Genomic DNA, 27,946 nt, shown 5'->3' on the forward strand with positions numbered 1-27,946 from the left:
AATAAAGGTCCCAACTCTCCTGTTGGTATACCTAGATAAGGCCTTATCCAATTTATGTCTCCTAATAACTTTTGAATGTCATTAAGTGATTTGAGTTGATCTACTCGTATTTGAATTTTTGGTGGACGGACCATGGTTGTGGATAATAGAACTCCTAAATAATTAATTGGAAAATTTAATTTTACTTTATCTATTGCTATCTCTAGATTATAATTTTTAATAAGTTTGTAAGTGTGGCATAACATTCTAGCAATGTGTTTTTATCTTTGTGTGCTAATAATACATCATCCATATAGTGAAATATTTGTAGTTCAGGATTTTGATTTCTAAGTGGCTGGATTGCTTTGTTAACATAAATTTGACACATAGTTGGGCTGTTAGCCATCCCTTGAGGGAGTACTTTCCATTCATATCTCTGATCAGGACCTTCATGATTCAGTGCAGGGATAGTAAATACAAAACATGGACTATCCTCAGGATGAATTGGAATTGAAAAAAAACAATCTTTAATATCTATAACTAAAACATACCAGGTTTTTGGCAAAGCAGACAATTGAGGAATCCCTGATTGGGCAGGTCCCATAATAACCATCTCATTATTAATGGCTCTTAAATCTTGCAATAATCTCCATTTACCAGATTTCTTTTTGATGACAAAAATGGGAGTATTATGGGGAGATACAGAAGGTTGTATATGTCCTTCTGCTAATTGTTGTTTGACTAGGTCATGGGCTGCTTGTATCTTTTCTTTAGTCAGGGGCCACTGAGGAACCCATACTGGTCTTTCTGATTTCCAAGTAATTTTGATTATCTCAGTGGCCCTTTCTGAAAATCCAACCCATGTCTGTCCGTTCCTTGATCTATTTGTATTGGTGCTGCTATACCTTGTTTTTCTAATCTTTTTCCTTTCCTAAACCCTTGTCTAGTCATAATAGTGGGTGCATTTTGGTTGATGTTATTTGTTAATGTCAAACCTAATTGATCTAGGACATCTCGTCCCCATAAATTTACGGGAAGATGATCCAATACATATGGCTGTATAGTTCCTTCACATCTTTCAGGATCCTTCCAATCTAATACCATTGCACTTCTATGGGGATTAGTTGCCACTCCTAGGCCTCGAAGCGTTTGAGTGGCTTGTTGTAATGGCCAATGTATTGGCCATTCTTGACGAGAGATGATGCTAAGGTCTGCACCTATATCCAGTAGCCCATTAAATTCATGTCCTTGAATATTTAGTTTTAGCATGGGGCAAGAATCTAAATTTAAAGAAAGCATAGCCCAATCTACGCCTGTGGAGCCTAATCCCTTGGAAACTCTTTCTACAGTACGACTGGAAAATTTATCATGTAGGCTGGGTATTATTAGTAACTGTGCTATTCTATCTCCTGGTGAAATTACTGATATACCTTTTGGAGAACTGGCTATAATTTTTATTTCACCTTCATAATCGGGATCAATTACCCCAGGACTTATCATAAGTCCTTTTAGAGTAGAAGAGCTGTGTCCCAATAATAAGCCTACTGTTCCTTTGGGAAAAGGTCCTTTTACCCCTGTGGGAATGATTTGAACTCCCATCTCTGGAGTTAGTACTGCTCTGGCGGAGGCGCAGATGTCCAACCCTGCGCTCCCTCTGGTTTGTCTGATGAGGGATCTGATGGACAATGTGTCCTGGGCACTACCCTGATGGGGTTGCTGGGTTCCTCCAGTGCTCCGTATATTTGTGGTTTGGGGCCCCGGAGCATTGGGCCCCCCTGTCCATTTTTTGGCAATGGAGCCCGATGCCTTTCTCCACAATATTGTGGATAAACACCTGGTCCTTGTTCGTTTTTTGATAATGGAGTACCCTCTATGGTGGTTTGAGAATGGCATTCATTAGCCCAATGTCTCCCTCTACAGCATCATGGGCAAATACCCGGTATTCTACTCCTTTGATACCTAGTTTTGTTAAACCCTCCTCCTATGGGGCAATTCCTTTTAAAATGTCCTGTTTGTTCACAATTGTAGCATGTTCTTGGCCTGGCATCTAAAGCCTGTTTTACTGCAGCTGCCATGACTTGCCCTTGTTCTAAAGCCTGTTTTACTGCAGCTGCCATGACTTGCTCTTGTTCATTAATGTCTCTACATAATTTAATATAATATAAATTTAATTTAATATAAATCTTCATGTTTCCATGGTCTAAATGACTTCTCTGCACCAACGATTTGCTTGCTCATAAGCCAGGTGTTTTAGTAATGGCATTGCTTGTTCTGTATTCCCAAAAACTCTGGTAGCTGTTTGAATAAGCCTATCTACAAATTCAGCATAAGGTTCATTAGCTCCTTGTATTACCTTAGATAATTGACCTTGTAAACCTCCATGTCCTTGTAAAGTCTTCCATGCCTTAACTGCATCTGCAGCAATTTGTGCGTATACACCAGGATCATATGCAATTTGTTGCTGCTGATCCTCATAAGGTCCCTTTCCTAACAACATATCTAGATTTCTCTGAGGATAACCAGCTGCTGCATTTCACCTAGCCGTCTCCTTGCAAAATTCCTCATTGGCAACCTTCCATAACAGGTATTGTCCTCCATTTAGCACAGCTTTACACATATTAGCCCAATCTGCTGGCGTCATGTTCAAGTTGTTAATGGATTCGACCATGCTTACAGTGAAGGGTGCTTGAGGACCATAGGTTGTTACAGCCTCTTTTAGCTGCTTCACTGTTTTGAAATTTAAAGCATGGTGAATTCGCTGCCCTTTTGCCTCAAATACAGGGCATGTTAATATTTGAGATCCTGTCTCAGGATCCCAACTATCAACTGCAGGGTTTGGGGGCCTCCCAGCATATGGAGGTGGCCTTGTTAGTTGGACACTTACATCCTCTGGTGATAGCAAGGTGTTAGTAGCAGTCTCCTGTAGAGGTGGCACTGTTGGTTGGACACTTACACCCTCTGGTGATAGAAAGGTGTTAGTAGCAGTCTCCTGTTGTAACTTTCCCCCTGATGGCTTTTTCTGCTTTACACTTTCTTTCTCTGTCTGACTAGCTCGAGAGGCCTTCTCTTTTACTTGAATTTTTTCCTCTGTCTGACTAGCTCGAGAGACCTTCTTTTTTACTTGAATTTTTTTCTCTGACTAGCTTGAGAGACCTTCTCTTTTACTTGAATATTTCTACTATAACTATAATACAACCCAAGAAGATAACGCCAAACAAAACTGAAACAGAATGAAACAAAAGTGGAACAGAAAATCATTATTATAGCCTTTCTATCCTCCTGAAATGTCCATCCGTCCTTTCTCCCTATCTGTTCCTCAGATGTGAGCGGTTTTTCTTCCATCTTACACATCTCCAAGGACAGGCAACTTAAAACAAAGTGAAGCAAAACAAAAGAATAATCTTAAAGTGGCTACCCATCCTCTCGCCCTGCCCTCAGGGGCGAGCAGTTTACCTTATCACTTACCCTCAGTCATTCCCGTGCAGCCCACCAAATGCCGCAGTCTGGCTTGGCACAATTCAGGAGCCACTTGTCAAAAGAAACAAACTTTATTTTTAGAACCACACACGCCAAACAAAACAGCTCCTCAGGAAAAACCTTCAGAGCCCAACTGCCACCACCGGCTTCCCACAAGCCTCTCAACCTCCCCCACTCCTCCTGCTCTTGAGGCTGATTGGCTGGGTCGCGTGGGCAGAGCCAAAAAAAAGTCCCCCAATGAGCAGCTCCGTGGTCTGAAAGGGCGGGGAAACAGCCCAATGAGCATCACCGCAGAGGAGCCAATCATTTGGCAGCTAGAAGTTTGCTGGGGCCGCTGTGAGCCAATCATCAACTGGCAGCTGGATGTTTGCTGGCAGCTGGAAGTTTGCTAGGGCCCCTTCGGCTGTGGCTCTCAACAGTATTGAGCCACTATTAACGAGTATGGTCAAAATTTCATTCAATGGTTGCCAAAAAATAATCTGCAATGGGGAATATGACTTTATATGTAGATTTGTGGCAGAATGGAAAGTTCTGATGAACTATCATAAGTTGAAGAAATTGAGAAAAAAGGGAGATTTAAGGTATTATTCAAGGAAATGCTTTGGTGGGAGTGTTTTAGTTCGCTTTTTCACCGCTGTGACTAAAAGACCAGACAAGAACAATTTCAGAGGAGGGAAAATTTAGTTGGGGGCTCACAGTTTCAGAGGTCTCAATTCATAGATGGCTGACTCCATTGCTCTGGCCCAAGGTGAAGCTGAACATCATGGTAGAAGAGTGTGATGGAGGGGAACAGCTTACACAATGATCAGAAAGCTCAGAGAAAGACTAAGCTCAGGTCACCAAATTTATAGTCCAAAGGCTTGCCCCGAGGTACCCACCTCCTCCAGGCACACCCTAGGAGCCTATAGTTATCACTCAGTTAATCCCTTTCAGGGGATTAATTCTAATAACCCAATCATTTCACCTCTTAATATTCTTGCATTGTCTCACACATAAACATTAGGAGAATATCTACTATCTAAACCATAACAGGGAGTTTGGGAATCTTGTTTAGGGAATATTATTGATGTGGTAAAATTTGCAAGAGTTGCATTGATAGTAGAGACCTTAAGAGAAATTCTTCCTGAAATATTTAAAATTGTGCTTCCTATTTGAAACTTAACATACAACAAGGATCAGTAAACATGCCTCATTTATACTTCAAAGGTAAAATGTTGTGATTCACTTTCCCCAACATCAGTTCTTCCTTCATGTAGTTGAGTAACAACAAAAAACATTCTCTGTGTTTAGGAAAGACTTTTTGATATGCAACATAAAACAAGGATAACTTATCTTTGTACAATAAAGGAATCTCATCAGCCTTCATATTCCTATTGTATTCATCAAGAAAATGGGCAATAAACAAGATATATTTGTAAGAATAATATTTTATTTATTTATTCATTGCTTTTTTGTTTTGTAATTCTCATTGTCATGCAGGAGAGTCTCTTGAAATTTTGTCTTTTATTTTCAAGATCATGCTCAGTTTTCTTGGTTATTCCATTTGAGGATTAGAAAATAAATTATTTTGGTTTCAGAGGATTTTCATATCCATATAATTTTCTCTTCCTCTGAAGTGCAGAATATTTTAAGATTCAGAAACCATATAGAAGAATATTGAAACTCTACTTTTCTTCCCCTTAAATTGCTATTTGACCTTGCAGAGTCTGTGTATACCTTCAAATCAATATATATGTATTGCCTTACTAAAGTGAGCTTATAGTCTAACATTATGTTGTCAAGTTAAGATGGTTGCTTCCTCTTGTTGTATAGGGTGATAAAAATGTTTGATCAACTTAGGTCATTAACTTGATTCAGGATGGAAATGTAATATAGAATGGATTATGTAAATAAAAAATAATTTCATTGTAATTATCTGACATTTAAAAGCTGGAATTGAGTGAAAGAAAGCCCATTAAATTTATTTTATTATTATACACTCAATTTTGAGCAAAAAAGATCTTTTTGTGTATCGATCGTACAAAACTATGAATGCCTCTCATGCTTTTTCAAAGTTTTAGGCCTGATTCAGATTTTTTGGTTTTATCATGACAATCTCTTTTTTAGAGCAAATATATGGAGGATTCTTATTTTTATAAACACTATTTTGTTCTGAAATGCTGTAATTTGCATTGGGACATCATTATTTTTTGCTTGTCTGGAAACCTATGGGTGGGTACTTTTAGTATAATATAATCAAGGAACATTTTGAAATGTTCTTTAAAAATAAATATGATGTACCACATACCTTAAAGTATGCATTTATTCTCCTAGAGATGGAATTAAATTTGCTGATGCTTTAAAATACCAGCATGATTGATAGACTATTTACATGTGACCACCTGGTAATGCATTCTTATTCACCACTTGTTTTCTCTTGCTAAAATTGTACTTAAATCACACTGCAAACTAACCCAGATACTGAAATATCTAGAAGGAAAAATTAACAGAACTGACATTTTCCAACTTTGAATTTTAGTTTTTAGATAGACAGTCCCAGACCTTCTAGAAAATCAATTAATTTGAGAGTCTAACAAAGGCTCCTTGTTTACTCAGTTACCTTAAATTTGTCTTTCACTCTGAGTGCTTGGCTTTATTAATGAGTTCTTTTGTTTATTTGCTTTTTGTTTTCTTAAATCTCCCTGTTAATGTGTCAGATGATGTAGGGAAAATTTATAACTCAAGCAATGTTTAAAGTCTAAGGTTTATTTTAACATTAAAATTCTGAAAGTATAAAAATTCTTATGAAATCATGGGTATGTTGATTTTCACACCTGGAATTTTCAAGTGGGCATATGTAGAAAGTAAAAATGTTGGATCAAATCTTTAAAACAAGCCAACTTACTCTTAGTGCTTTCCACAAATCTCCATACTGCCAATGGATTTATTTTGTAAAGCTGTATTGGAGATAATTTCATGTTTGCCTTACTATTTGATTTCATTCCATTTATTCTCGGTCCCAAACAGTCTAGAACTTTTACTTTTTTTATTTTCTGAAACTTGGAAGTATATCTATGATAGTTTTCAAATGGGAAAGTTTATACTATGGGTTAACATTCCCCATGGTAGAAAATATAAACAGTAGCAGAAAATGGTGCTCTAGCCTTACAAATATTACATATTACTATAGAAATAGTCCTGATTCTTATTCATTTTAATAGATGCATGATTTATGATGGAATTAGTGACATTTATATGTAATTTATATAGGTTCCAAGTTTTATTTGCCCCTTTCATTTTTCTTATTAGCACTATGCCTTAGATAAAATAGGTACTAAGAAAATATTTTGGGACAAGTGGATTGTAACTATTTTATATTTAGGTTTCTTAGTATGTGAGCAATAATTAAATAACTTGGAGTGTGGGGAGGATATGATATAATGCATGCTTCTATTGAGTGGTATTATGTTCTCTCTATTGTGAGAAGGAATTACTTCTATTTTTATTTTTTTTTAAGTCTTGAGATCTTTAGTTTGGGGAAATTAACATGTAAAAGTTAATATCAATGAAATCCTTCAGAACAGATCAAAGTAGAGGTAAGGAAGGGATGCCCTTGTGAGCTTCATTGCCATCTGAGAGTATCCAGGAACTCCAGTGAATGGATGTTGGAGAGAAGTGAACGATACTGGGAAACTATTTAGAAAACTGTGAGATAAGACACCAGATAATCCCAGTGTGTTATTTGGGGAACCACACCTTTTTCCAAAAGTATCATTCAATATAGTAAGTCTTTGGTACGTAAAAATTTTCAGCAATATTTACTAACTTAGATAATTATTCTCTTGCATTATTCTTTTTTTCCAGCATTCTTTGACTATTCTTTTTTCATGAAGAGCTGTTTACTGGACAGATGCCTTCTTAGATATGTCCATTCTTGCCTGAAAGGCAATGAGTATTTCAGTAGCTATTAGCATATTAAGAAAACTTGGGTAATTCCATCCACTTCACATTAATTTTCTCTTGTTGATTATTTGCTGTAATATGTTAAATAATTGCTCTTGAATGGGTCAAGAAAAGCAGTCATTCACCTGTTTTGATTGCTATAAATATCTCCGAAGTCATCCAAATGTGCCTCCATATTATTCACCACTCTTCTAAGCCATTAATAAATATATTGAACACCTGTGCTAGCACTGATCCCTGAGGCACCTCATTATTAACCTAATTGCACAGCTTCATGATATTTCATTTAACCTTGATTTTATTACCAAACTTTTTTCAAACCAAGACATTTCAAATTAATGATAAAACTTTACCTTTTATCCTGTGGTTGCTATGGCTTCATAATTGAATCTGCAAGTTTAAAAAATTCTGAATTAAATACCACTAGACATTAATTTTTCTTAAAAGTTCAAACAAGAAAAGTTATTTGCTTTTTTTTCCCCCTCTCAGCTATCTTCTGAACTTCTTGTCTACCCACTTTTCCTTTCATTGTCTTCATCAACTGTTTTCAGTATGTTCTGGTACAGAAGCAATAATTCTATAAACATAGTATTTTGATTTTGGATACAATTCTGTCTGTGAGTTCCAACTTCCCAATGCTATTTTATTGCTGTTACCTCCATCAAACTGTATGCAGGAAAGGAAAAATAAGAAGGAATTCATGTTAGATGAAACCTCTATACATCAGTGAAGTCATGGTAAGTGAAGAACTAGGTTTGCATCTTCTGGTTTAAATCAAGCTATGGAATACAGTTTTGTCTATAATGTTGGAGTTTAAGGACTCTGAAGACCACGTGGTTAAATTTCCCTTATTTTTTAGGTAAAGATGCAGAATATCAAAGGAGTGAGCTGGTCTTTAATGAAGGTCAAACTGATTAGACCCAGGGCTCTATGTTTTACTTTATTGTTAATTCACTGCAGCCTTGCTTAGGTTTTAATTATTGTTTTTCATCAAAGGTAAAATTTTCTGTTGCATTTATTCTGAATTTTGAGATGAGTTGCATTTTAGCCTCTTTTAGACCATCCCTCTACATCTAATTTATTTTTGTTTTAATCCCTAAAATGACTTTAATATAGTAATTTCAAAACAGATATTATTGAATGGATAAATAAATCTAACAAACTCAAATATATTTGTACCTACATACATGTATATATGGTGTATATATGTATATCTATTAAACCCAGAGGTGTTCAATCACTGAGCTACATTCCTACCACTTTTTTTTAATATGTATATATAAATGACTTTCAGATGGTTAGATTTTAGGACCCTCAGATTTATGAGAGTTGGTTTTCTAAATAATGTTGAATTTTTCTATGATGTTGCTTGTTTGTTTCCTTTATATAAAATTTATCTAATGTGTACTTTGACTCTCAAGTGCAAATTCCCTCATAGCTATTTTTTTAACTATTTACCTAAAATATTTGCCTTATTTTACTTTTTTTGTTTTTTAGAGAGAGAGAAAATTTTTTAATATTTATTTATTTATTTTTAGTTTTTGGTGGACACAACATCTTTGTTTTATTTTTTTTTTTTATGTGGTGTTGAGGATCGAACCCAGCGCCCTGCGCATGCCAGGCGAGCGCACCCTCACTACCGCTTGAGCCACACCCCCAGCCCCTTATTTTACTTTTGATGGTCACATTTCAAAAGTACTGAAATGCTCTGCATTGATATTGGAAGGTCACTACTTAAATCAAATGGTCAATGTTCTATCATGTGAATAAGTCACTTCTTCGAAGAATTTTAAATACTTTTGAGGTACATTATGTATTTCATGTTCATGATTCATCTGCTTTGGGGAAAAGTATTATTTCCTGGCTCATGTTCAAGTGCTATAATCTAAGACATGTTTGGTAAATTATTATACCACTGCAGCAAATGAAATTAATATGACCCCAGGAATTTTACAAAGGGAATAGTTGGCTCATTTAGTAGGGGCTGGCTCATTGTTCTTTAACATGCTAAGGAAAAAGAGAAAGCATAATTATTATTAATTTATTTTTTTGCAAAATCCTTTCAAGCATATAAAACATATGGACATGTAATTTAAAAAAATAACGTAAGTGAACAACCAGGATTGAAATGCTGAATTTCTGTGTAGGTAATTTGAATATTTTGACCTGAGAAATGTTAGATGGAATGTTACTACAAAACAACTAAGGAATAATTTCTGGTTAAAGAGAATCTTTTTCTGCTTCTGAAATCTGAAGATCTAAGTTTTGGCTCCCTCTCATCCTTCTTAACTTTGTTCCCAATCATCGAATCCTTTAAAAGTATTAACATAAATCTGTTACTGAAAAAAGTAACATGTACAGCATACTTCTTGAATGTCTTTCTTTTATTTCCCTCATGGACATTTTCACAATTACCTGGGTGATGAGAATTGTCTTGTTTGCACTGTTGTTAGATTAATTGCTTCAAGGAGGCCTTTGTGTGAGGTATCCATAGATAGTGTTGACATATTCTTGAAGCAAGTCAAATATTGGAATAAAAATGGAGTCTGTAGCGTAGGGGGCTAAGTGATTCCAAGAGATATGCCTGGACTTGGTGTAAAAGAATTGTGGAGGTTCTAAGCTAACCCAAACAGGATTCTCCAAAATAGTTCTAGGTCTTAGATATGTGATAACAATTTCTTGGATATCCAAATTTCAACTTTCCCACATTCCAATCACTGCTTGGGGTTTCCTTTTTTAGGATTGATACAAAGCCGCCTTACATTTTGCATGAGTCATGCTTCAACCTGAACCAAGATCTGAGATTTAAAAAAAAGAAACAATTTAATTGCACATTTTCAGGGCTCATTCTTACCAGAGAAAAAGCATTACCTCTCCATGATAACCCAACCTTCAGTCCCTGCCCCCACATCTATCAACCATGGCACTGGTGATTTACTGGTAAGAATGTGTTATGTATTTTTTTTCTTTTTCCACTGTGAGCTAATTTTTAATATTTATAATTGTTCATTTTTAGTTATATATTAGGATTCATTTTGACATTTAAAATATGATTAGAAATAAATTGCTGAAAGATCAGTAGAGTATAGGGAAGGGATTAGAGGGACAGAGGAGGAGAGGGAAAGGGGAAATACTGGGGACTGAATTAGAGCAAATTATATTCTATGATTTTATAATGATAGTATCTTGTGGATATAAATGATGGTGAGATTCACTGTAGTATCTTCATAAGTATAGATAGGAAAGTTAGGTCAAATTCATTCCACCATTCTTCCCTCATACCATCCCTCCTCCCTTCCCCTCAAAACCCTTTAACTACTACACTGATATTTTGATAGATACCCCCACCCACACACCATTTTTTCCTTTCTTTCTCTTTCTCTCTTTAATCTTATTTTGGACTAGCTTCCACATACCACAGACAACATTTGACCTTTAACTTTTTGGGTTTCCTTTATTTCAGTTAGCACAATGTTCTTCAGTTTCATCAATTTACCAAATGCTGAAATTTCATTCTTCATGGCAGATTAAACCACGATTGTGTATACATACCACATTTTCCTTATCCATTCATCTGTTGAAGGGCACTTAGGTTGATTCTATAGCTTGAATTTTGTGAATTGAGCTGCTGCAAACATTGATGTTGCTGTATTACTATAGTATGGTGATTTTAGATCTTTTGGATATATACCGAGGACTGAGTTAGCTGGGTCATATGCTGGTTCCATTCCTAGTTTTGTGAGGAATCTCCATATTGCTTTCCATAGTGGTTGTACTAATTTAGTAGTCTCACCATCAGTGTTATGTTTTAAGTATTTAAAATAGAAAAAAAAGAACCATCAATTCAAATTTCTTACTCAATTTTATATGTGTTGTTAGTTTTGTAGATACAAGTTCATCCATATTTATAATATAACAAAATTTAATGGCAGCAGGTAAAATAAGAAAAACAATTACAGAGACTGCAAAATAAATATATATCTTCACTTAAACTAGATTTTTTCTTGTATTTTTATATTACCCAAGTTTATAAATTCATTTTACCCTATTTATTATGAAGACATTTCTGTTTTTACAAAGGTTGTGCTCTGAACAGAATTGAACTATAATTCAGATATTTGACTCTGTATACTTAAAAAATATGAGTGTAGAGGCCTTATATCCCACAATTTTAAGTTAAATTTATTGGTTATAGATACATAGTTAGTATATTACATTGATTCCAATTCATTCTTTAATTTTCAAAGGAAGTTTGTGAATTAAGAATTAAAACCTCAGTAACTTAGTGAGGCCCTGTCTCAAAAAAAAAAAAAAAAAAAAAAGAATGGCTGGGGATGTCACTCAGTGGCTAAGTGTCCCTGGATTCAATCCTTGGTACTATATATATATATATATATGTTTGTGTATGTGTGTGTGTAGTAATAGAGAACAGATTCCAACATTTTCCTCTTTTTTCTTCCATCTACCATCTGTTCTCTGACTTTAAGGAATCGGTGGCGGGGCACTAGTATGTTAATCTGAAGATGGGATTTGCATGTCAAGTTAAATTTATAATATTTTAAATTTGTCTTATTGCATGCTTCATAAATCTAGAAGTTAAAGTAAATAAGATATATTAAAGAAGTTAAAGTCACACAAATTTATATGAAATGCTATATATGAATGAGTCCTTATATTGTTACAGACACAATACTTTATTTTCCCTGCCCAGGATATTTTTTATGAACTATGAACCATAGCTATTCATGGTGAAATTTTGGATAAATATTGGAAATATTTTAATTTTTAATCTCAATTTTGGTAATTTTTTTGTATTTAGTTCATAGTTTGTAAATATGGCATATAAAACCTATATATGCCAGAATTCGACTCAAATATTAGTTCTAATTCTCTGAATGTAATGGAAGGAAACACTTTATAATAGTATCATGAAAGGATATTAAGGATCTATTTCTATGGATAAACTTGGATATATTGAGAAAATATTGCCTCTTTAATTTGGGGCTGGATTGGATGAGTAGATGGGAAGCTCAGAAAGATGTTCTTAGACTTACAAGGAAGGTGGAGGAATTAATGTTTGAACATTTGTAGTTTATTATCTACAATGTATAATTTTCCTAAGTATTCATAAAATAAAATAACTTTAATATTAGAAAAAAATAATTAACCACAATGATAATTGAAAGACTTTTAACATATTAAAAATATCTTTTTCAAAAATTGTTGAGAATTTTATTTTTAACCCTAGCTGTCTCTTTTGAACATACACTTTGTTAGACTCTTTAATCCAGTACATAAGAATATTTTTGTTAGTGAAAAAATGTCTTGAAATGTGAATACTACTTTGCTTAATGATCTTTATATAAGAGGAGTGTGCTTTATAAGTGTGTTTGTAAGCTTTTTTTCCCCTCTACCTGTAAATAAGTTGCAAATTAAGGAGCTGAAAACTTAAGGATGAGTCAAAGATGGGATAATGAAAGTGGGCATGATGCTAGAAAGAAAAAAAAAATAGCATCCCAATGTTCAGATAATGTCACCATTGCAGTAGAATAAAAAATGCTTTAAAATAATGGCATCTTCAGTCTATTTCCTTACTTATACTTTTTACTTCTCCCTAAATAATTTTAGTTCACTTATTATAAAAGATATATGAAATAAAATTAACAAAAAGAATTAGAAAGAGGGAAATGGGAAAAATATCAAAAAGGAAAAGGCCAAGACATTGGTGGAAAGGTAACCTGGATTGAGTGTAACTCAGCTCTGGATTCCTGAGTCTGTTACATGGCTCTAGTATTCGTTGGGTATAAACCCTAAACATTTCTCTGGGAATTTTTTTCTTGAAATACAATTCTTACATATTGTTCTAAAAATGATATTCTGTAACATGATGAATATTTTTCCTAATGTTATCTCCTATTAAATGTAGAAGTAAATTCTCAAAGACTTTTTCTTATATAGACTGGAGAACAAATTGAAGACAGAGTCTAATATATGTACAGTGTTATGTAGCAAATGGAAAAATCATTGAATGTCTACCAAAGATAAAATTGGTTATAGTGTTAGAAATGAAAAGTTCAAGGGAAATGTTCCTTTCTGCTGTAAAATTAAAAATGAGATGGAGTTTTCTTGCCTTGATTCCTAACCCTAAGAAGTCCTTCTCTCTGAAGTACAAATCTTTCTTTACCTGTAATCTTTCTTTACCTGTTCTGTTTACCTCTTTCTTAGAAAGAAAACAAGGTAAAGTTGACCAAATGAGTGATGACAAATTTTAGTTGATATTGATTATATAAATGTATTCTGCATTGATATAAAGTCCATATTTCATCCTCTAGTTACATAAATTTAAGGTATGATTATATTCTACTGAGGGAAAAGACAGAAAAATTGAAAGGGAATATTAGACAAGGAAACAATTAAATTTAATTTAATTTAAACAATGTTTAAATTAAATTAAAACAATTTAATTAAACCCATGTCAAATGACAATTGATATTAAGAAAAAGCCTGGGGAAGAAGAAGTTTTTTTTATGGAAAAATATGATTTTAGATCAGGTATGAAATAATGTAATTATAACTTATCTATAATATACTGAAGTGAGTGAAAATGAAGGTATATTATCATAATTACCAGTTATAAATAAATCAGTTCATTATTTCCATTGAAAGAACACACTGACAACAACATCTATTCAATATGTGAATGATTCAGTTAATAGCTTTTCATGCCTCATTTCTGACACTTTTTTTAGAAGAATAAAAATACTGAAATGGATTGAAATATACTGTGCTGGAGTGATTTGTACATAATTTATTACTAACTGGTACTCTTATTTCTAAATGATGATTTTTTTCCCTCCCACAATGAAATAGCTTAAATACTAGAAGCTTCAGGGTTTGTTTTGATAAGAAACTTACCTTTTGGAAATTTCTTGATCAGTGATAGGTGAATAGCATGGACACTTTCCATGTATTAAAAAATCATACTGATATTCTGAAGAGATTGGTGTGTTGTCTGGGATACCTTGACTCTGGAGAGAGGTGGGAATGTCCTATAGTTGATTTCTTTTTATACTTCCATTCTTTATAGTAACCATATATAAACATACTCCAGTAGGTAACTTTCTGCCACATATGATTTGACAAAAACACACTTCAGATATTTTAAGTTTTTTTTAAGCAATTCTTATTAACAAGCTACTGGATCATTCTTAGAATGTCACACATACAGTCATGTAAAACCACGTCTTTGAGTATTCAAAGGAATCAGGAAGTCCTAAAACTAAGCTATGGGCAATGAACTGCTTTTATGAAAAGCATCAAAAGATGTTGGGGATGCAAATCAAGTCAAGATGGCGCCTGGCACTTTGCCAGGAGGAGTGGTTTGTGAAGCAAAGCCAGCTAGCCATTAAGATGATGAGGATTCCTTATTGGCTGACTGCTGTATCTAGATGATGTTAATTGAGTTAAGCTGTGTGTAATTAGTTAAGTATATATACCTCTGCTTCCCTGCAGAGAAGCGGCTCCTGCTACCTCGGGTGCCCGCTACTTTGAGTTCTTGCTCAGTTCCTGCTGAGTTCACTCTCAATAAAGTAGTTCCCGCTTCAACCTTCAAGTTGCTTGTCACCTCAAGGTTATTTGCCCAGCGGGACTTCGGCAAAAAGATCTTCCTAAAAAAAGAACCTCTGTGCCATACCTGAATTTTTTTTAAGCTCTGAGATATTTGAGATATTCAGTGTATTGAAGAAAAATAAATATTTGCCTTGAAAAATTTGAACAGATATGTACTGAGTTAAATATAAGCTTATTTATGCTTTTTGGAGAGCTAATAGAACTTAATAATGTATAATTGGACAATTCATATCACAAGATAAATTAATGTAAGCTTTCCTTTTCCAATCTTGTCATCTTAATTGTGTTACCACATGTGTATGTCATATGTGAAATAAAACTTAGGAAGGAAGGAAGAAAACATAAAAATGGAGAAGAAAAATAAAGTAAGCAGAGTAAAGTATTACTTTTTTTGTGATTTCTTTAGGTCCAGAAATTAAATATTCTTTTCTTACTCTCTCATCAATATCACCTGTGACCTGTCATAATGCATGGAGAATTTCAAGATATATTATCCTACATAATTCAAAAGAATAATGAATTATTCAGGTGAAGTCTTAACTCCTTGGAATTACCTCTTTATATGTGTACAGTATTAGCCCCAATTTAATTTTTAGCTTATCTTTGCCCTTTTACTTAGTTTCTTGTACTTTTCTATTTCATTGAATGTTTTTAAGGCAGGGTTTTTGGAGGAATGAATTTATAGGAAACCTAATATTCCATGGGTAAATCAAGAATAGTAATAAAATGTTGTCTGTCTTCTTGTGATCACTATTTTAAAATGTCTCATTATGCGTATTTTAATCCAAAACTTGTCATAGGTTCTTGGTAAATGGGGGAGGGGATGACAAACCTGAAAATGAGTGGTAGAGATCACCCAAGCTTGTATTTAAGCCAGCATTATAACCTGTGAATGTGGAAATTCCAACAGGCAGATGGAGAGCTCACAGCATTTCTCAAAGTCTTCCTGGAGACTGTCCAATAGTCCAGTTATTTGCCATCACCAGTATATCCTGCTCCACTTTTATTCCATTTACTAATGTAAATGTCAGTATTTCACACAAATCCTAGCAGTCCCCAATGCCTCATAAAATGAAAAGCACATTAATTTTTATTGTAAACTAATTGTAGTTTTCCAGACTGGATTTTGGTGTCTCTTTATTGGGATTCAAAAGAATGATTGCAAAACTTGAAAACATAAAAGCTGTTAAAACTTATATTGTAGTTAGTAATAAATTAGAGACCCAATGGTGTAGTACTTCAAAAATAACAAAGCAACAATAAGGATATTTTAGGTATTTAATAGAACTAGTTGTAATATAATGAATTCAGTTTTGTGGACTCAAATAGCATGGACCACAGTGTAGATAACTATCTAGAGTGAAAATTTCTGTGTGATTGAAAAACAATTGTTTAAATACAGTGAACATTCCATATTTGGGAATTCTGTTGGCTGCCTTTGCCATATTGTATACTCCCTATAATCCTCAAGAGTATTTCAGAACATTAGACAGAATTCCCTTGGCATTCAGTAAAATGGCAATATTCATGATGAGCTTTCTTCATGTTAGTATTGATATGTTATTAAATTCTAAAATTAAAATATATTCATTTTCATATGTAGGAAGATCTGAAAATGATGGCTTGATCTAGTTATTGAATTCATTAATTCTATTTTGGCTTGACTAAATGCAAGGCACATTCTTTAGTATTTAACAAAAAATTACCATAAGGCAAATAAACAATGGAATCCTTTGGGAGTAATGGTATCTTTAAAAGACAGGTGTTTCTTAAGTGGGAAAAAAAACCCCTTATTTAAAGAAGTAAAAAGGGCCAGGGATGTGATTCAGTGATACAGTACTTGCCTGGCATGAGAGAGGCCCTGGGTTTAATCCCCAGAATTGCAAAAAAATAAAAAATAAAATAAAGTAAAATGTTAATAATAATAAACACCTGTAGAATAACTGGGAATATTTATATATTAAGTGAACTTGCCACCTTACCAATTTTTTCACTTTCCTCATGAATCGTTTAATGGTAATGGAATAAAATACAAATACTCTCTACATATAATCTAATTTTCATTCACTGTAATAACAGTCTTATGTGTAACCAGTAGATGTTGAAAATTTAAATTGCAGAGGCTAATACATCCCTTTCACATTTTTTCACATATGCCCGATGTTAGAACTGCAATATAGGCTATTTGGTATAGAATTTGCTTGTGGAATTTTACAAAATAAAACAAAAACTTGACAATCCATTATATTATTTACTTATTACTTTTTATTTATTTATTTTTCAAAATAAAATTGCACATGACCTGTATTTATCATGGAATGACTAAATTGAATATTTTTTATTTGAGGGTTGAATTTATAAATTTGTAGGAAGTAGTAATTAAAATTTTTTTTCTGAACTTTAAAAACTGAGTCTATGTGGAGAAAACACCAGACTCAGAAACTTAGATTTCATAGTTTTCAGAGCTAATAGTAGTAGAAATTTCAAATATCTCAGAGTTCTAATTAGGAGACAGGGATGGGGCCTGCTGGACAGGCAAGAGTTATGTGATTGGCAAACTTTAGAACACTGGGTCTCAAATACATTTAGTCTTTGAGATCATTTTTAGTTTTATTTCTGCAAAATTAATCATTTTTTCTCCTTTATGTTACAACATCATGCACAGATTTCACTTTTAGAAATATCACATCTATTCAATTTTAAGCATTTTTGTCTACTATTACAGTCCTTGGCATATTATAAGTTGAATAAATGAATAAATACTTGATTGAACTGAAAGCACCTAAATATTGTGACATATTATAAAAAATCATCATTATATAAAAGAAAAAGGACACTAAATTAATACTTGTGAATCTATTTGAATGTGCTTTTCAAATAATAGCTTTATAGACAATTATCTGTAATTTTAAGGCAAAAATGATTCTACATATTGTTAAATATTGATATGTTTAGTCTAATTAAAATACATGTGAGTTCCAATGCTGGTCTTTTTTCTGTTACCTACACAGTTTGATCATGGTCTTTAATCATGTAATATTTTAGTTTATTTGTAAGATGTATCAATCAAAAATAACTTTTGTTTTTAAACATTAGAATAAAATTCTGATTAGTATTCACCAATACTTACCTCAAGAATAAAAGGTTGAAAAAATAAAAAGCTAAAGGCCATGTGTTAAATATGACACCAAATAGTTTCAGTAACATGCTTTTACTTGATACCAAACATCCTTTGACTGTAATTAGCTTCTAAGAAGTTGTTTAATTCACATAATTATTTTAAATTAATCGGGCTGCCTGGATCAATCTTTAAAATGGGTTATGATCATTTTATTAAAACTGGTTTACAACATTTTCCACAAAGAATCAATATTGTTTGCTTCCCAACCTTGTAAAAAAAGACAAAACACAATGGATAAAATAAGATTAATAAGAAAAACAAAGTTTGAAAAATGCAGAAAATATTTTACCTATATAAAAAGCTAAAAGATTTGCTACAGCCAGAAAAAAAAATTATCTTTGGAATTTTAGGGAAACAAGACAAAAATTAAGCCTGATATTTTTCTTCCAGAGAAGCATGGGTCTGACAAATACTATCAGAATAACAGATGTTCATAAGTGAAAATATATTCTTCCTTTTCCTTCTTCATTACCCTTTCATCTTGATTTTGTGATCTAAATACTGCCAGTCTCAAGTTCTATCTCTGTTCCCATTTTTGCCCTGAGATATCCTCAACTCCCTAGGAAATTTGATTTTATTTTCTCATAATTGCTGTTTACAGGTATTAAATGTGTCTATTAGAATTTTTGTTTTTGTGGATGTCTTTTCTCTCTGTGAAGATTGAAAGCCTCTTGGGGACAGGGACTTAAAAATTCTTACTTTCTACGAAGAATATATTAGGTATACTGTAAACTCTAACCATTATATTTATGATGTCTTAAGTTATTGCCTTAAATGAATAAACTTTAAAATTCAAGGTTGGGATCTAACAGGGGGCATTTAATGCACAGTTAGTAGGGGTCAGTTTGTCAGTATACCCATCACTTGATTTTGAATCCTTGTTCCACAATTTACTAGCTTTATGTTATATAATTACTTTCTGCATCCGTTTCTTTATCTTTTTAAGGGGAAAACAATAGTACTCACTTCAATAATTAATGTGTGTCAATTACTTGGAAAAGTAAGCATTCAGTGTTAGTTGTTATAATTCTATATTAAAGTGATTGTTATCAAGTCAGTGTTTCTGGAAATAATTAAATATATAATCCTATGGTGGCAATTACAGAAGACAATCAGATGTATGAAGTCTGTCCTCAGTGAAATTGTAGGACAACAAAACCATGTTTTAATTATGGAAAATGATATTTATATTCTCAGCTGCAAGAAGGCATGCACTTAGTTTATCTGGAAACTATCAGATAAGTTAACAAGAAGTGACCTTAAACTACCTGTTTTCTATTACATAAAGGGTTATCTGGTAGAAGATTCTTTTTCCAATTGTTTTATGGTATTACCAAAACACCATATCAAACTCACACATTTTATATCATAAGTGGAGTTAAAGGCAGGGAAGAGTCAGTAAATGTTACAATTCAAGCCTTACATTGTTCTTCCACAAAATGATGAAGTAAGTATACAAAGGGTCATTCTGGAATACCCTTTTGTAAATATAGTATAGGTTGAAGAATTCAGATCTGAAGTTTGTTAAAGAAGAAGCTGGCAAGGAGTTTTGAAGAATGTCTCATACACTGAACTTAACATTCCATCAAATCCGAAGATGAAAAAAAAATGTTGATATCACAAGGATCTCAAGTTTTTCTCCAGATAGCATGTGGAGATATTTAATGTCTTTATCTAGATTTCTAGATAAAGGTGTAAGTATAGTCTGACCTAATATGAGCTGCTTGGCTCTTATCTCAAGGCAATAATTTCCTTTTTTAATAAATGAATATGAAGCAAGACCAAGAGATAATGAGCATTACAAGTGCCTAGGTCAAGACCAGCTGTAGAGGACTAAAAAAAATCCACTTCCTGGCTCCCCACTGTGGTGGATATTCCTCCTTGATAATTGCCTTATGGCAGAGCAGAATGACAACAGAGACCAACTTTTCATCATGTTCTTATCAGACTGCTTAGGATACTATATTTATCCATCTGTAATTAAAAGCAAATATTTATGTAAAGCAGGAAGAACAAATGGAGTATATGTAAAATTACAATTCATTTCTTGATTTTGGGATTTTTTACTAGATGTGTATGAATTAATGTAATTTACTTATATAGATGAAGCAAAATTTGGGGGTTTATAATTTGGGGGCTATTTCAAATTCAACCTTGAAAATATCATTTTGCATTTAGTTTTAAATTATTTCTGACTTTTAACAGTGATAGTTCTTGAACTAATTTTTATTCTTAATATTCTCTCTTTGGGATAATCAAAACTATCTGTGTATTTATATATCATTTATCTCATACATATTACTATCACAAATATACATTTGCTCTTACCTATCTAATGTCCATGCTGACCTTTACTGATTACATTTGATAACACAAATGTTATTCTAAAATTTGAGTCTTAGTTTTAACAATTACTTTCAGATTATCCAGTAATACTAAATCACATTTCCATCACTTACCTCTTGGTATGTGTTTTGTCCTCTTCATTGTGTTTCACCAAATCTTCAACCCAGATATCAGGACCATCTTTATTATTCAGAATCAAAATTATTCTAGCTATTTCAGGTAAAATTTTCCATTGTGCCAGGATGAGTAGATGTAGTGAAATTAGATTCATGGTGTTAGAATTATTGCTTTGCTAGATTTATTGTTTTAAATGTATGGCCTAGTTTATCACATTTACATTAGTGATTATTTTTAGTAGGCTTGACTCACAGAAATTTTTACTGACTTGAAATCCTGTATGTATTATAAATAAAAGTTGTTTCACATGTACACTTCATGTTCAGATAGTGGTGGAATATAATGTTAATGTAATTGTTCTTGACATTATTGAAATTTGTGCAGGTTCAGGGAGAAATAAAAGAGACAGCACAGTGGTTTAATAAAAAAGCTCTTGGAGACAATAACAGTTGAGAGTCAATTTAAGAATCATTTGTGAACAATTGAGACTGAAGAAAATTTATTTGAAGATGGAGTTTAAAAACAAGTTTTAAAAATGTATTTTATTTTGCCATCTTCACATAATGATAAAAAAGTTATAGTACCCTAACAAGAAAATGATATGTATTTTTAAAATTTAAATAATAATAATATGTTTTGAGTAGAACAAGCAGAGTTTGCATTGTTTCATAAAGGTTATCTTCCTGCCTTATTTATGTGGTATGCTTCTAGACATAATTTGTGAAAGTAACAATGCTCCCCCAAAATATTGCCATATAGAATCATTCTGCAACCCATGACATATTTTTTGCTGATTGACAGTGTGTGACTGTATATTATTAGTGTTTTTCTTCACTTAGTCATTTTTACTTAGTGACTTAATTGACCATTCATATAATTTTTGCTTCAGTTGCTGACCCCCTTTTGACCAGTTGAAGATTATATTATAGATAGTTACTTATATTTTAAGTTGTAAGTTTAAAAGAGGCTGAATGATTATAAATGAAAATAATTAATGAACATTTATTGTTTGCAGGGCTTTCTTTCAAATGTTCACTCTTTTTAGGAAACAGTGTATAAAAAAGAGACTAATGATCTTTCTTTTCATTAAGATATAAATTTGGGATTTTGAAGGAATTCTCTACATAGTATGAAATTTTTGTAATTTTTCCATTTATAAATATGAATGCATATTCTTTTTCTCCTGTCTCCACTCCCTCCATTAAAACCATGAGCTGAGTTATATTGATTATGATCTTTTCTCACTTTTGAAAATGTGCTGTGGGGTGGTAATAATATACCTTTAGCATCTGGTAAATCTGGATTTGAATCCTCAATTCCACTTTATGAACATTGGTAAGTTGCTTACAACCATGATTCTTATTTTCCTCTTCTTTGAAGTGATGATTATACCACTTTACTAAGATGGGTTAAAAATGAGATGAGGAAAGCAAAGTGCCTGACATCATAGCTTAATTCTTTCCTGTCTCCTCCAGCTCTTAGGCTGTTCTATGACTATCCAAGGAAGTAACTTGCCTATTTGAAGGCTGTTTTCAAATACGATTGTTCAAGGAGTTACTGGGGAGCACAATCTTTAAACAACAGTTTGTCAGAAAATAACCTGGGCATTGTATGTATAGTTTTCCTTTGTTTTGTAGTCCTCTAGTCAAGAAAAATGTTCAGCTAGGCTTAGAACCCCATATTCACATTGGTATAGTAAAGGAACAAGGATTAATTCTTTCATGTTAGGACAAAAAGCACTAGAATGACTTGGTTTGGAAAAGTAAATCCTTATTTAAGCAATATTATTATAAACTTAGCATGCATTGGTATCACCTGAGTAATGTGTTAGCAATTCATATTTGGGGTATTATCTCAGAGATTCTAATTCAGTAAATCTAGTATTTTTTCATGGCACTTAAGGTAATCTCAACCTCTTAATAATAACTTCAAGGATATGATGGATGATAAAAGCTTAAACAAATAAATGGGGGGGGGGAAACACCCGTTTGCTTTATCCATGTTGTCTTAAAACTATTTTCTCCATTAATCCAGATGAATTCAGTAAATATAAGTCTACTTCTATCTTATAATAAAATCTAATGGTTTGCCATGGAAAACCTTTAAAAATGACCCATCACTACTCTGGTATTTGTTTTTAAAATTTCAAGTTTCTTCTCCATTGCAGTAAAATGAAGCACCATTACTGATTGTCATTACTGATTGTAGTTAAATCAGAATTTTGAAAGTATTGTTCCTTGGCTACTCTCTTTTTAGGGACAGCTATGGCAAGTTGAGGAGGTAAATGGGGTAGAAGAAGTTTTTGCTACAAGACCAATTCATCCTCTGATTTTTTGCTACAAAACAAACTCATCAGGATCTTGAGATTTTTTTTTAACACATTAAGAGATTGTTAAACTACTACCCCTATGATAAACTGTTAAGAACTATATTATTATATCTGCTTTGGAGATTTCTCAATTTCTCTCTGAGACCAAATTTCTGCCAGTTCTATTATCTCTCCCTTAACTTGCTGTCATTTACTCATAATATCTGATTTTCTTTCTACCAGCTTTCTCACAGTTCACACCAGGTATCTGTTTTCATGCTTTCTGTTTCTTTATTTATTTTGAATCTTTACTTTAAGAGATAATATTGTCTTCCAGTCAGGAGCATTTGAAAACAAATGTATTTTTACTTTTATAAATAGAGGTTTTATTTTAGAAAGTATTTTTGTAAAAAGATTTTACTGTTTCTAAGCAGTTTATGTAATCAGATCTGAGTTCAAATTGGGTTATGTCATTTGTCTTGAGTGTTAAATTTGGAATAGTTTTCTTTGCTTCCAAAAATATAATTTATGTTAAAAATTAGTATGTTTTTCTAGAACTTGAAAGAGGGAGTAGGAATAGAGACTTGACAAAAATGAAAAGATTAGTAAAATATTTGCATGTTAACACAGGTTTTAGCATCTATGCATTAGTTTGGATAAGTTATATTTCATTTGTATTGGAAAGAAAATAGAGAAATTTGTTTTCTATTATGACAGTTTTTTAAAATTTTGTTTCAAAAAGAATCTTGCCAAAACAAAAGAAGAAAAAACATACAGTCTTCCCTATCAACTCTGAATCAAACACGTGTTTAGTTGAACGTGTGTTCAACATGTGTATGTGTTCAACCTTGTGTTATGGATCTTTTTTACATCTACCCACACAATCTCAATTTAGACGGTTTTTAGTTTCTCTCCCTGTGCTTCTTGAATTTTTGTCTGCACCTTGGGGACTACCTACATCCACATTTGGGAGTCACTGTTCTACATATTTATAAATGATCTTATATATTGAGATATGTGACTTGCTATAGAATTTTAGCGTGAGAGACCAGAAAGAGTTCATTTAGCTCATGTATTATACAAACTGAAGGAACTGAGTTAAAGTAGAGATTATTAAACAACATGTCAAACTTTTTTTTTCTTTTATTCTATTCACTATCTTGGATGTTGTCAGCACTAATCAGAGAGAGAAAGCTTTCAGTTTAATGAAAGACTAATAGCCTGTGAAGTTTGAGAATGGTTAAAGTACATCAGTGATTAGCCCAGTGTTCATGGGTGAGGACTCAATTTCTTTGAGATTAATGTGTCTTCATAGGGTTGATATGAAGACAAAATGAGAAGGTTTGTGTGGTTTGGAAACCTCAAAACACAGCAAAACTTTATTGTTTACTGCAGCTGTTGCTGTTTTTGTAATCACACTGGGTCAAACTCTCCATTTTTCAACTCCAAACACAGGTAAACAGATTTTAGTTATTTAAATGATTGAGCAATAGATAGGAATGGAGACATCAATGGGAAGGGCAGGTACTTGGAGGAAATGGGAAATTATCAAATGGTGAAAAAGATAGTTTAGAATTAAAATTTTAGACAGAAACTAACACAATTGCAAAGGGATAAAGATTCCAGACACCATCTATTCTAGCAGGTGTTTACCATTCCCCCCTCCCTCTTCCATGGCACAATAAACATGAAGCAAATAACCCAACATCTTTTTTTTTCTTTTCTTTTTAAAGACCCTTTTAATTTCAAATATGAGAAGTCTTAAAATTTTAGTTATTTGCCTTTAACTGTAGCTTAGGAACTTGGATGCTCAGAGCTGTCATCCCAAATTGATTTATTTATAGTTGCTTACTTTAGGTGAAATTAAATGTTTAAGAAAATGGTTTGTTTCAGGAAATAAAAGCATACATTTGTAAGGCTCCTTGGAACCTTAAAATTTCTAAGTCATTTATCAATTTGAAACTGTCTGAAAATAGACTTGAAGTGCTTATTTACACAAACTAATTCTTTCTTTTGGATCTTTGCAAGGACAACTTCTAATGAACAACTTGGCAGATGACATTTTGATTTACATAATAAATAAAATTTTGCATTTGATTTCAGTCCCACAAATAAGAGATTTGTAGCCCTCTATAAATTTTGTGCAAAGCCAAGTCTCAGCATAGGGGATTAAGAATGCTCAAAACAATACAATGTAAGGAAGTTAGATATTGGAAAAAAATAAAGCTTAATTTGGGCTTAGAATGACAAAATTTTGATTAACAAATAATTTATGCAAAATATATTACAAAATCTGATATGCTAAATATCAGGGGTTTCACATTTAGTTACATTTAAATTAATAGTTTATTTCTTCAAACCTTTACATCCCTTTTTTCTTTGATTTTGTGTATTTGCAAAAAAAATTTTGCGCTACAATTTTAAGTTTATTTTTCTTGAAGTTGCTCTTCAATTTGTTGTGATAACCTGCATAAAACTAGATTTTGTAGATATGATTTCTTTGGAAAAGATAAAAAATTAAATTTGACATTGATGCTTCTAATTATTTTCTTTGTTGCTTTGATTGTATTTGACCCCTGTTACACTGACATATATTCAATCTATTTTTGACATCATAAATATAAAATTACAATATAAAAAAGCATTTGTTCTAGTGCAACAGTAATTGAAACTTGCAGTTTTATATTTTTTTAAAAAATACTCAAACACCAAAAAGAATGTGTGATTTTCATAGTAACAATGTTGTCAAACAATAATCCGTGTCAGGTAAACAACAGAAACAAGTTGATCATTCCAGCCTCTGAAATGTCAGGTTTTCTTAATTTGATTTGTATTTATAACACAGTTGCATAATCAATATAGGACCTGGGTTGATATTCAATTACTCCCAGTTATTTTTCAGATAATTTGGAGGTGAATTCCATTATGGAGGACAATGTAAACAATTTGGAACATAATATGGATGTTTATAATCTAATTGAGTGATACATTTCTCCACCATGGCTCACTTCTATATTGAATGAATTATAGATGTTTAAAGTTGTCCCTCAGGAGCAGTGGATGTAGCACACAATGACAAAAATTTCATATTTTTCCTTTGAGAAGTTCCCAAAATAGTCTCAGAGTTCTAAATGAAAAGTTGTCTTAAGAACCAGGCACATTTTGCACTGACTTGATGGTTATTTTTAGGTAAACCGCTTTGGGTTAATTAGAAGAAAAATTGCTACTGTACAGTTATTATGCTCTATTCCTCCCACCTTGGCCTGAAAATAATGAGATGTAACAAAAGTTTTTCTTTGTCACTGGCAGCTGCACCTTTTAAGTGTATCAAAGTCTGTTGCTGTGGTTACGGCCTTTGTTTCCCAGTGATGTCTTGTCCATACTTCTCCCCCCAACCCTTAACAATGGTTACTCAAAAGAATGAAATAATGAGTCATTCATTCGGAAATATGTTGTTAAAATATCCCTCTTTATCATTACATTTCACTGCTTAGAAACTAGGCTGTAATTCAAGGCAACAGTTAAATCTGAGAAGAACTGTTAAAAAAATCTTTTGATTTTTTTTTTTCATTTATAAGAAAAACCTGTCTATGTAATTGAAGAACCTCTTACAAGTCTGAACAATTAAATCCTTTTTGGTTAATGTATTATTTCTGGAACAAGTAGATAAAATTCTACGCAGTAAGCATGATAAAAATCGTGCATATTTTGCACAGCACAGAATTTTAGAGTCAAGGTTTCTGGGCACAAAAGCAGTAACAAAACAGTCCCTACAAAACTGAGTAACTTTGAATAACACAAGAAATAATTTTTGTTAATTTAAAATTTTAGAAACTGAAATGTGTAAAGTTTGTAAAGTAAAATGTAATTAAATTATGGTACTGTACATACCAGTTGTTTCTATAATTGAAACTTTACAATATGAAAAATACATTAGCTCTGTACAGTTTTTACACGTAGGTAGGATGAGTTTTGAAAAATCGATTCTTTTTTTTTTTCAGGGTCATACTCTTTAAGTCAAAAAAATACTGCACAACTTAGCTAATTACAAAGTGTAGACTTGAAACAATTCATGTCTTCTTTATTTCATGAATCAATCTTGATTTTTGTTTTATTTGAACAGGGGATTTTTGTTTTGTTTTGTTTTTCAGAGTCACAATGAACAGATCTTCCTCATTTTGTCCTTGAGGTTACAAAGTTTGGTAGCAACCCTTGGCCACCAGTCAGCTCAGTTAAGCCAGTGGCTGTTTATGGTCACTGATTCGGCCAGCTGTTGTGATTGTGCTCAGGTCCAGCTCAGTCTCTAGGTGTGTTTCCATCGTATCTTCCTGTGCATTCGTTTCAAAGGATTTATGAGAGAGAAGCTCATGATGCACCCCACAATAACTTATTGTGGGCTGGTCGTATGCCAGAAAGGTTGACACATTCATAGATAAAGGTATCTGGGGAAAAATGACATGAGAAAAGTCAGTTATAAAGAGACAGACAACGTGAGGGGCAAGATATGGAGACTCAAGTGCTGACTTGAGTAACCTCTACAGTTACACCTGTGGCTCTAGTGTCCCTGCACTATCCTGCCTAATGCTCCTCCCTCTCATATTTTGAGCTCACAGAAACAGCTTTAATGTCTGGGTAAAGCTGTTCAGTGTTATCTGAATGTCCTACTGAAGAACATTCAGATAAATAAATAGCAGTATAAGTAGATATAAAAATGAATTAAAAAGCTCCTGCATCAGAGAAGTAAAAAAAAAAATGCTTCCCCTACTTGGGGTAAATCTGTGGTTTTGGAACTAAGAAAGCTATTATTTGGTTACCTCTGATATTAGGATGCAAACAAACAAACAAAACAAAACAAACGAACAAAAAACAGTGACTCTCAAACTTTAGCATGCATGAACATCACCTCCCTCTTCTTCAATTACCTATTCCATTGTCCCCAAAAGGTTTCGGATAGGGCATTTTCATAC

At 32.9% G+C, this 27,946-nt stretch overlaps 2 protein-coding genes across 5 annotated transcripts in view; one reads left to right on the forward strand and one right to left on the reverse strand.

Moving 5' to 3' along the window:
- Positions 1-27,946, forward strand: part of Ctnna3 (catenin alpha 3) — a 1,743,363-nt gene that overhangs the window by 566,779 nt on the left and 1,148,638 nt on the right. The gene's annotated exons all lie outside the window — the stretch shown is intronic.
- Positions 17,845-27,946, reverse strand: part of Lrrtm3 (leucine rich repeat transmembrane neuronal 3) — a 170,964-nt gene continuing 160,862 nt past the window's right edge. The window contains exon 3 of the mRNA XM_046419855.2: positions 17,845-27,421. Coding sequence (XP_046275811.1) covers positions 27,212-27,421 — 210 coding nt within the window. The 3' untranslated portion in view covers positions 17,845-27,211. The remainder of the gene's footprint in view (positions 27,422-27,946) is intronic.

The sequence above is a fragment of the Marmota monax genome, unplaced genomic scaffold, assembly GCF_021218885.2.
Source record: "Marmota monax isolate L192 unplaced genomic scaffold, Marmota_monax_Labrador192_F-V1.1 WCK01_AAM20220418_F8-fsc00019, whole genome shotgun sequence".
NCBI lineage: Eukaryota > Metazoa > Chordata > Mammalia > Rodentia > Sciuridae > Marmota > Marmota monax.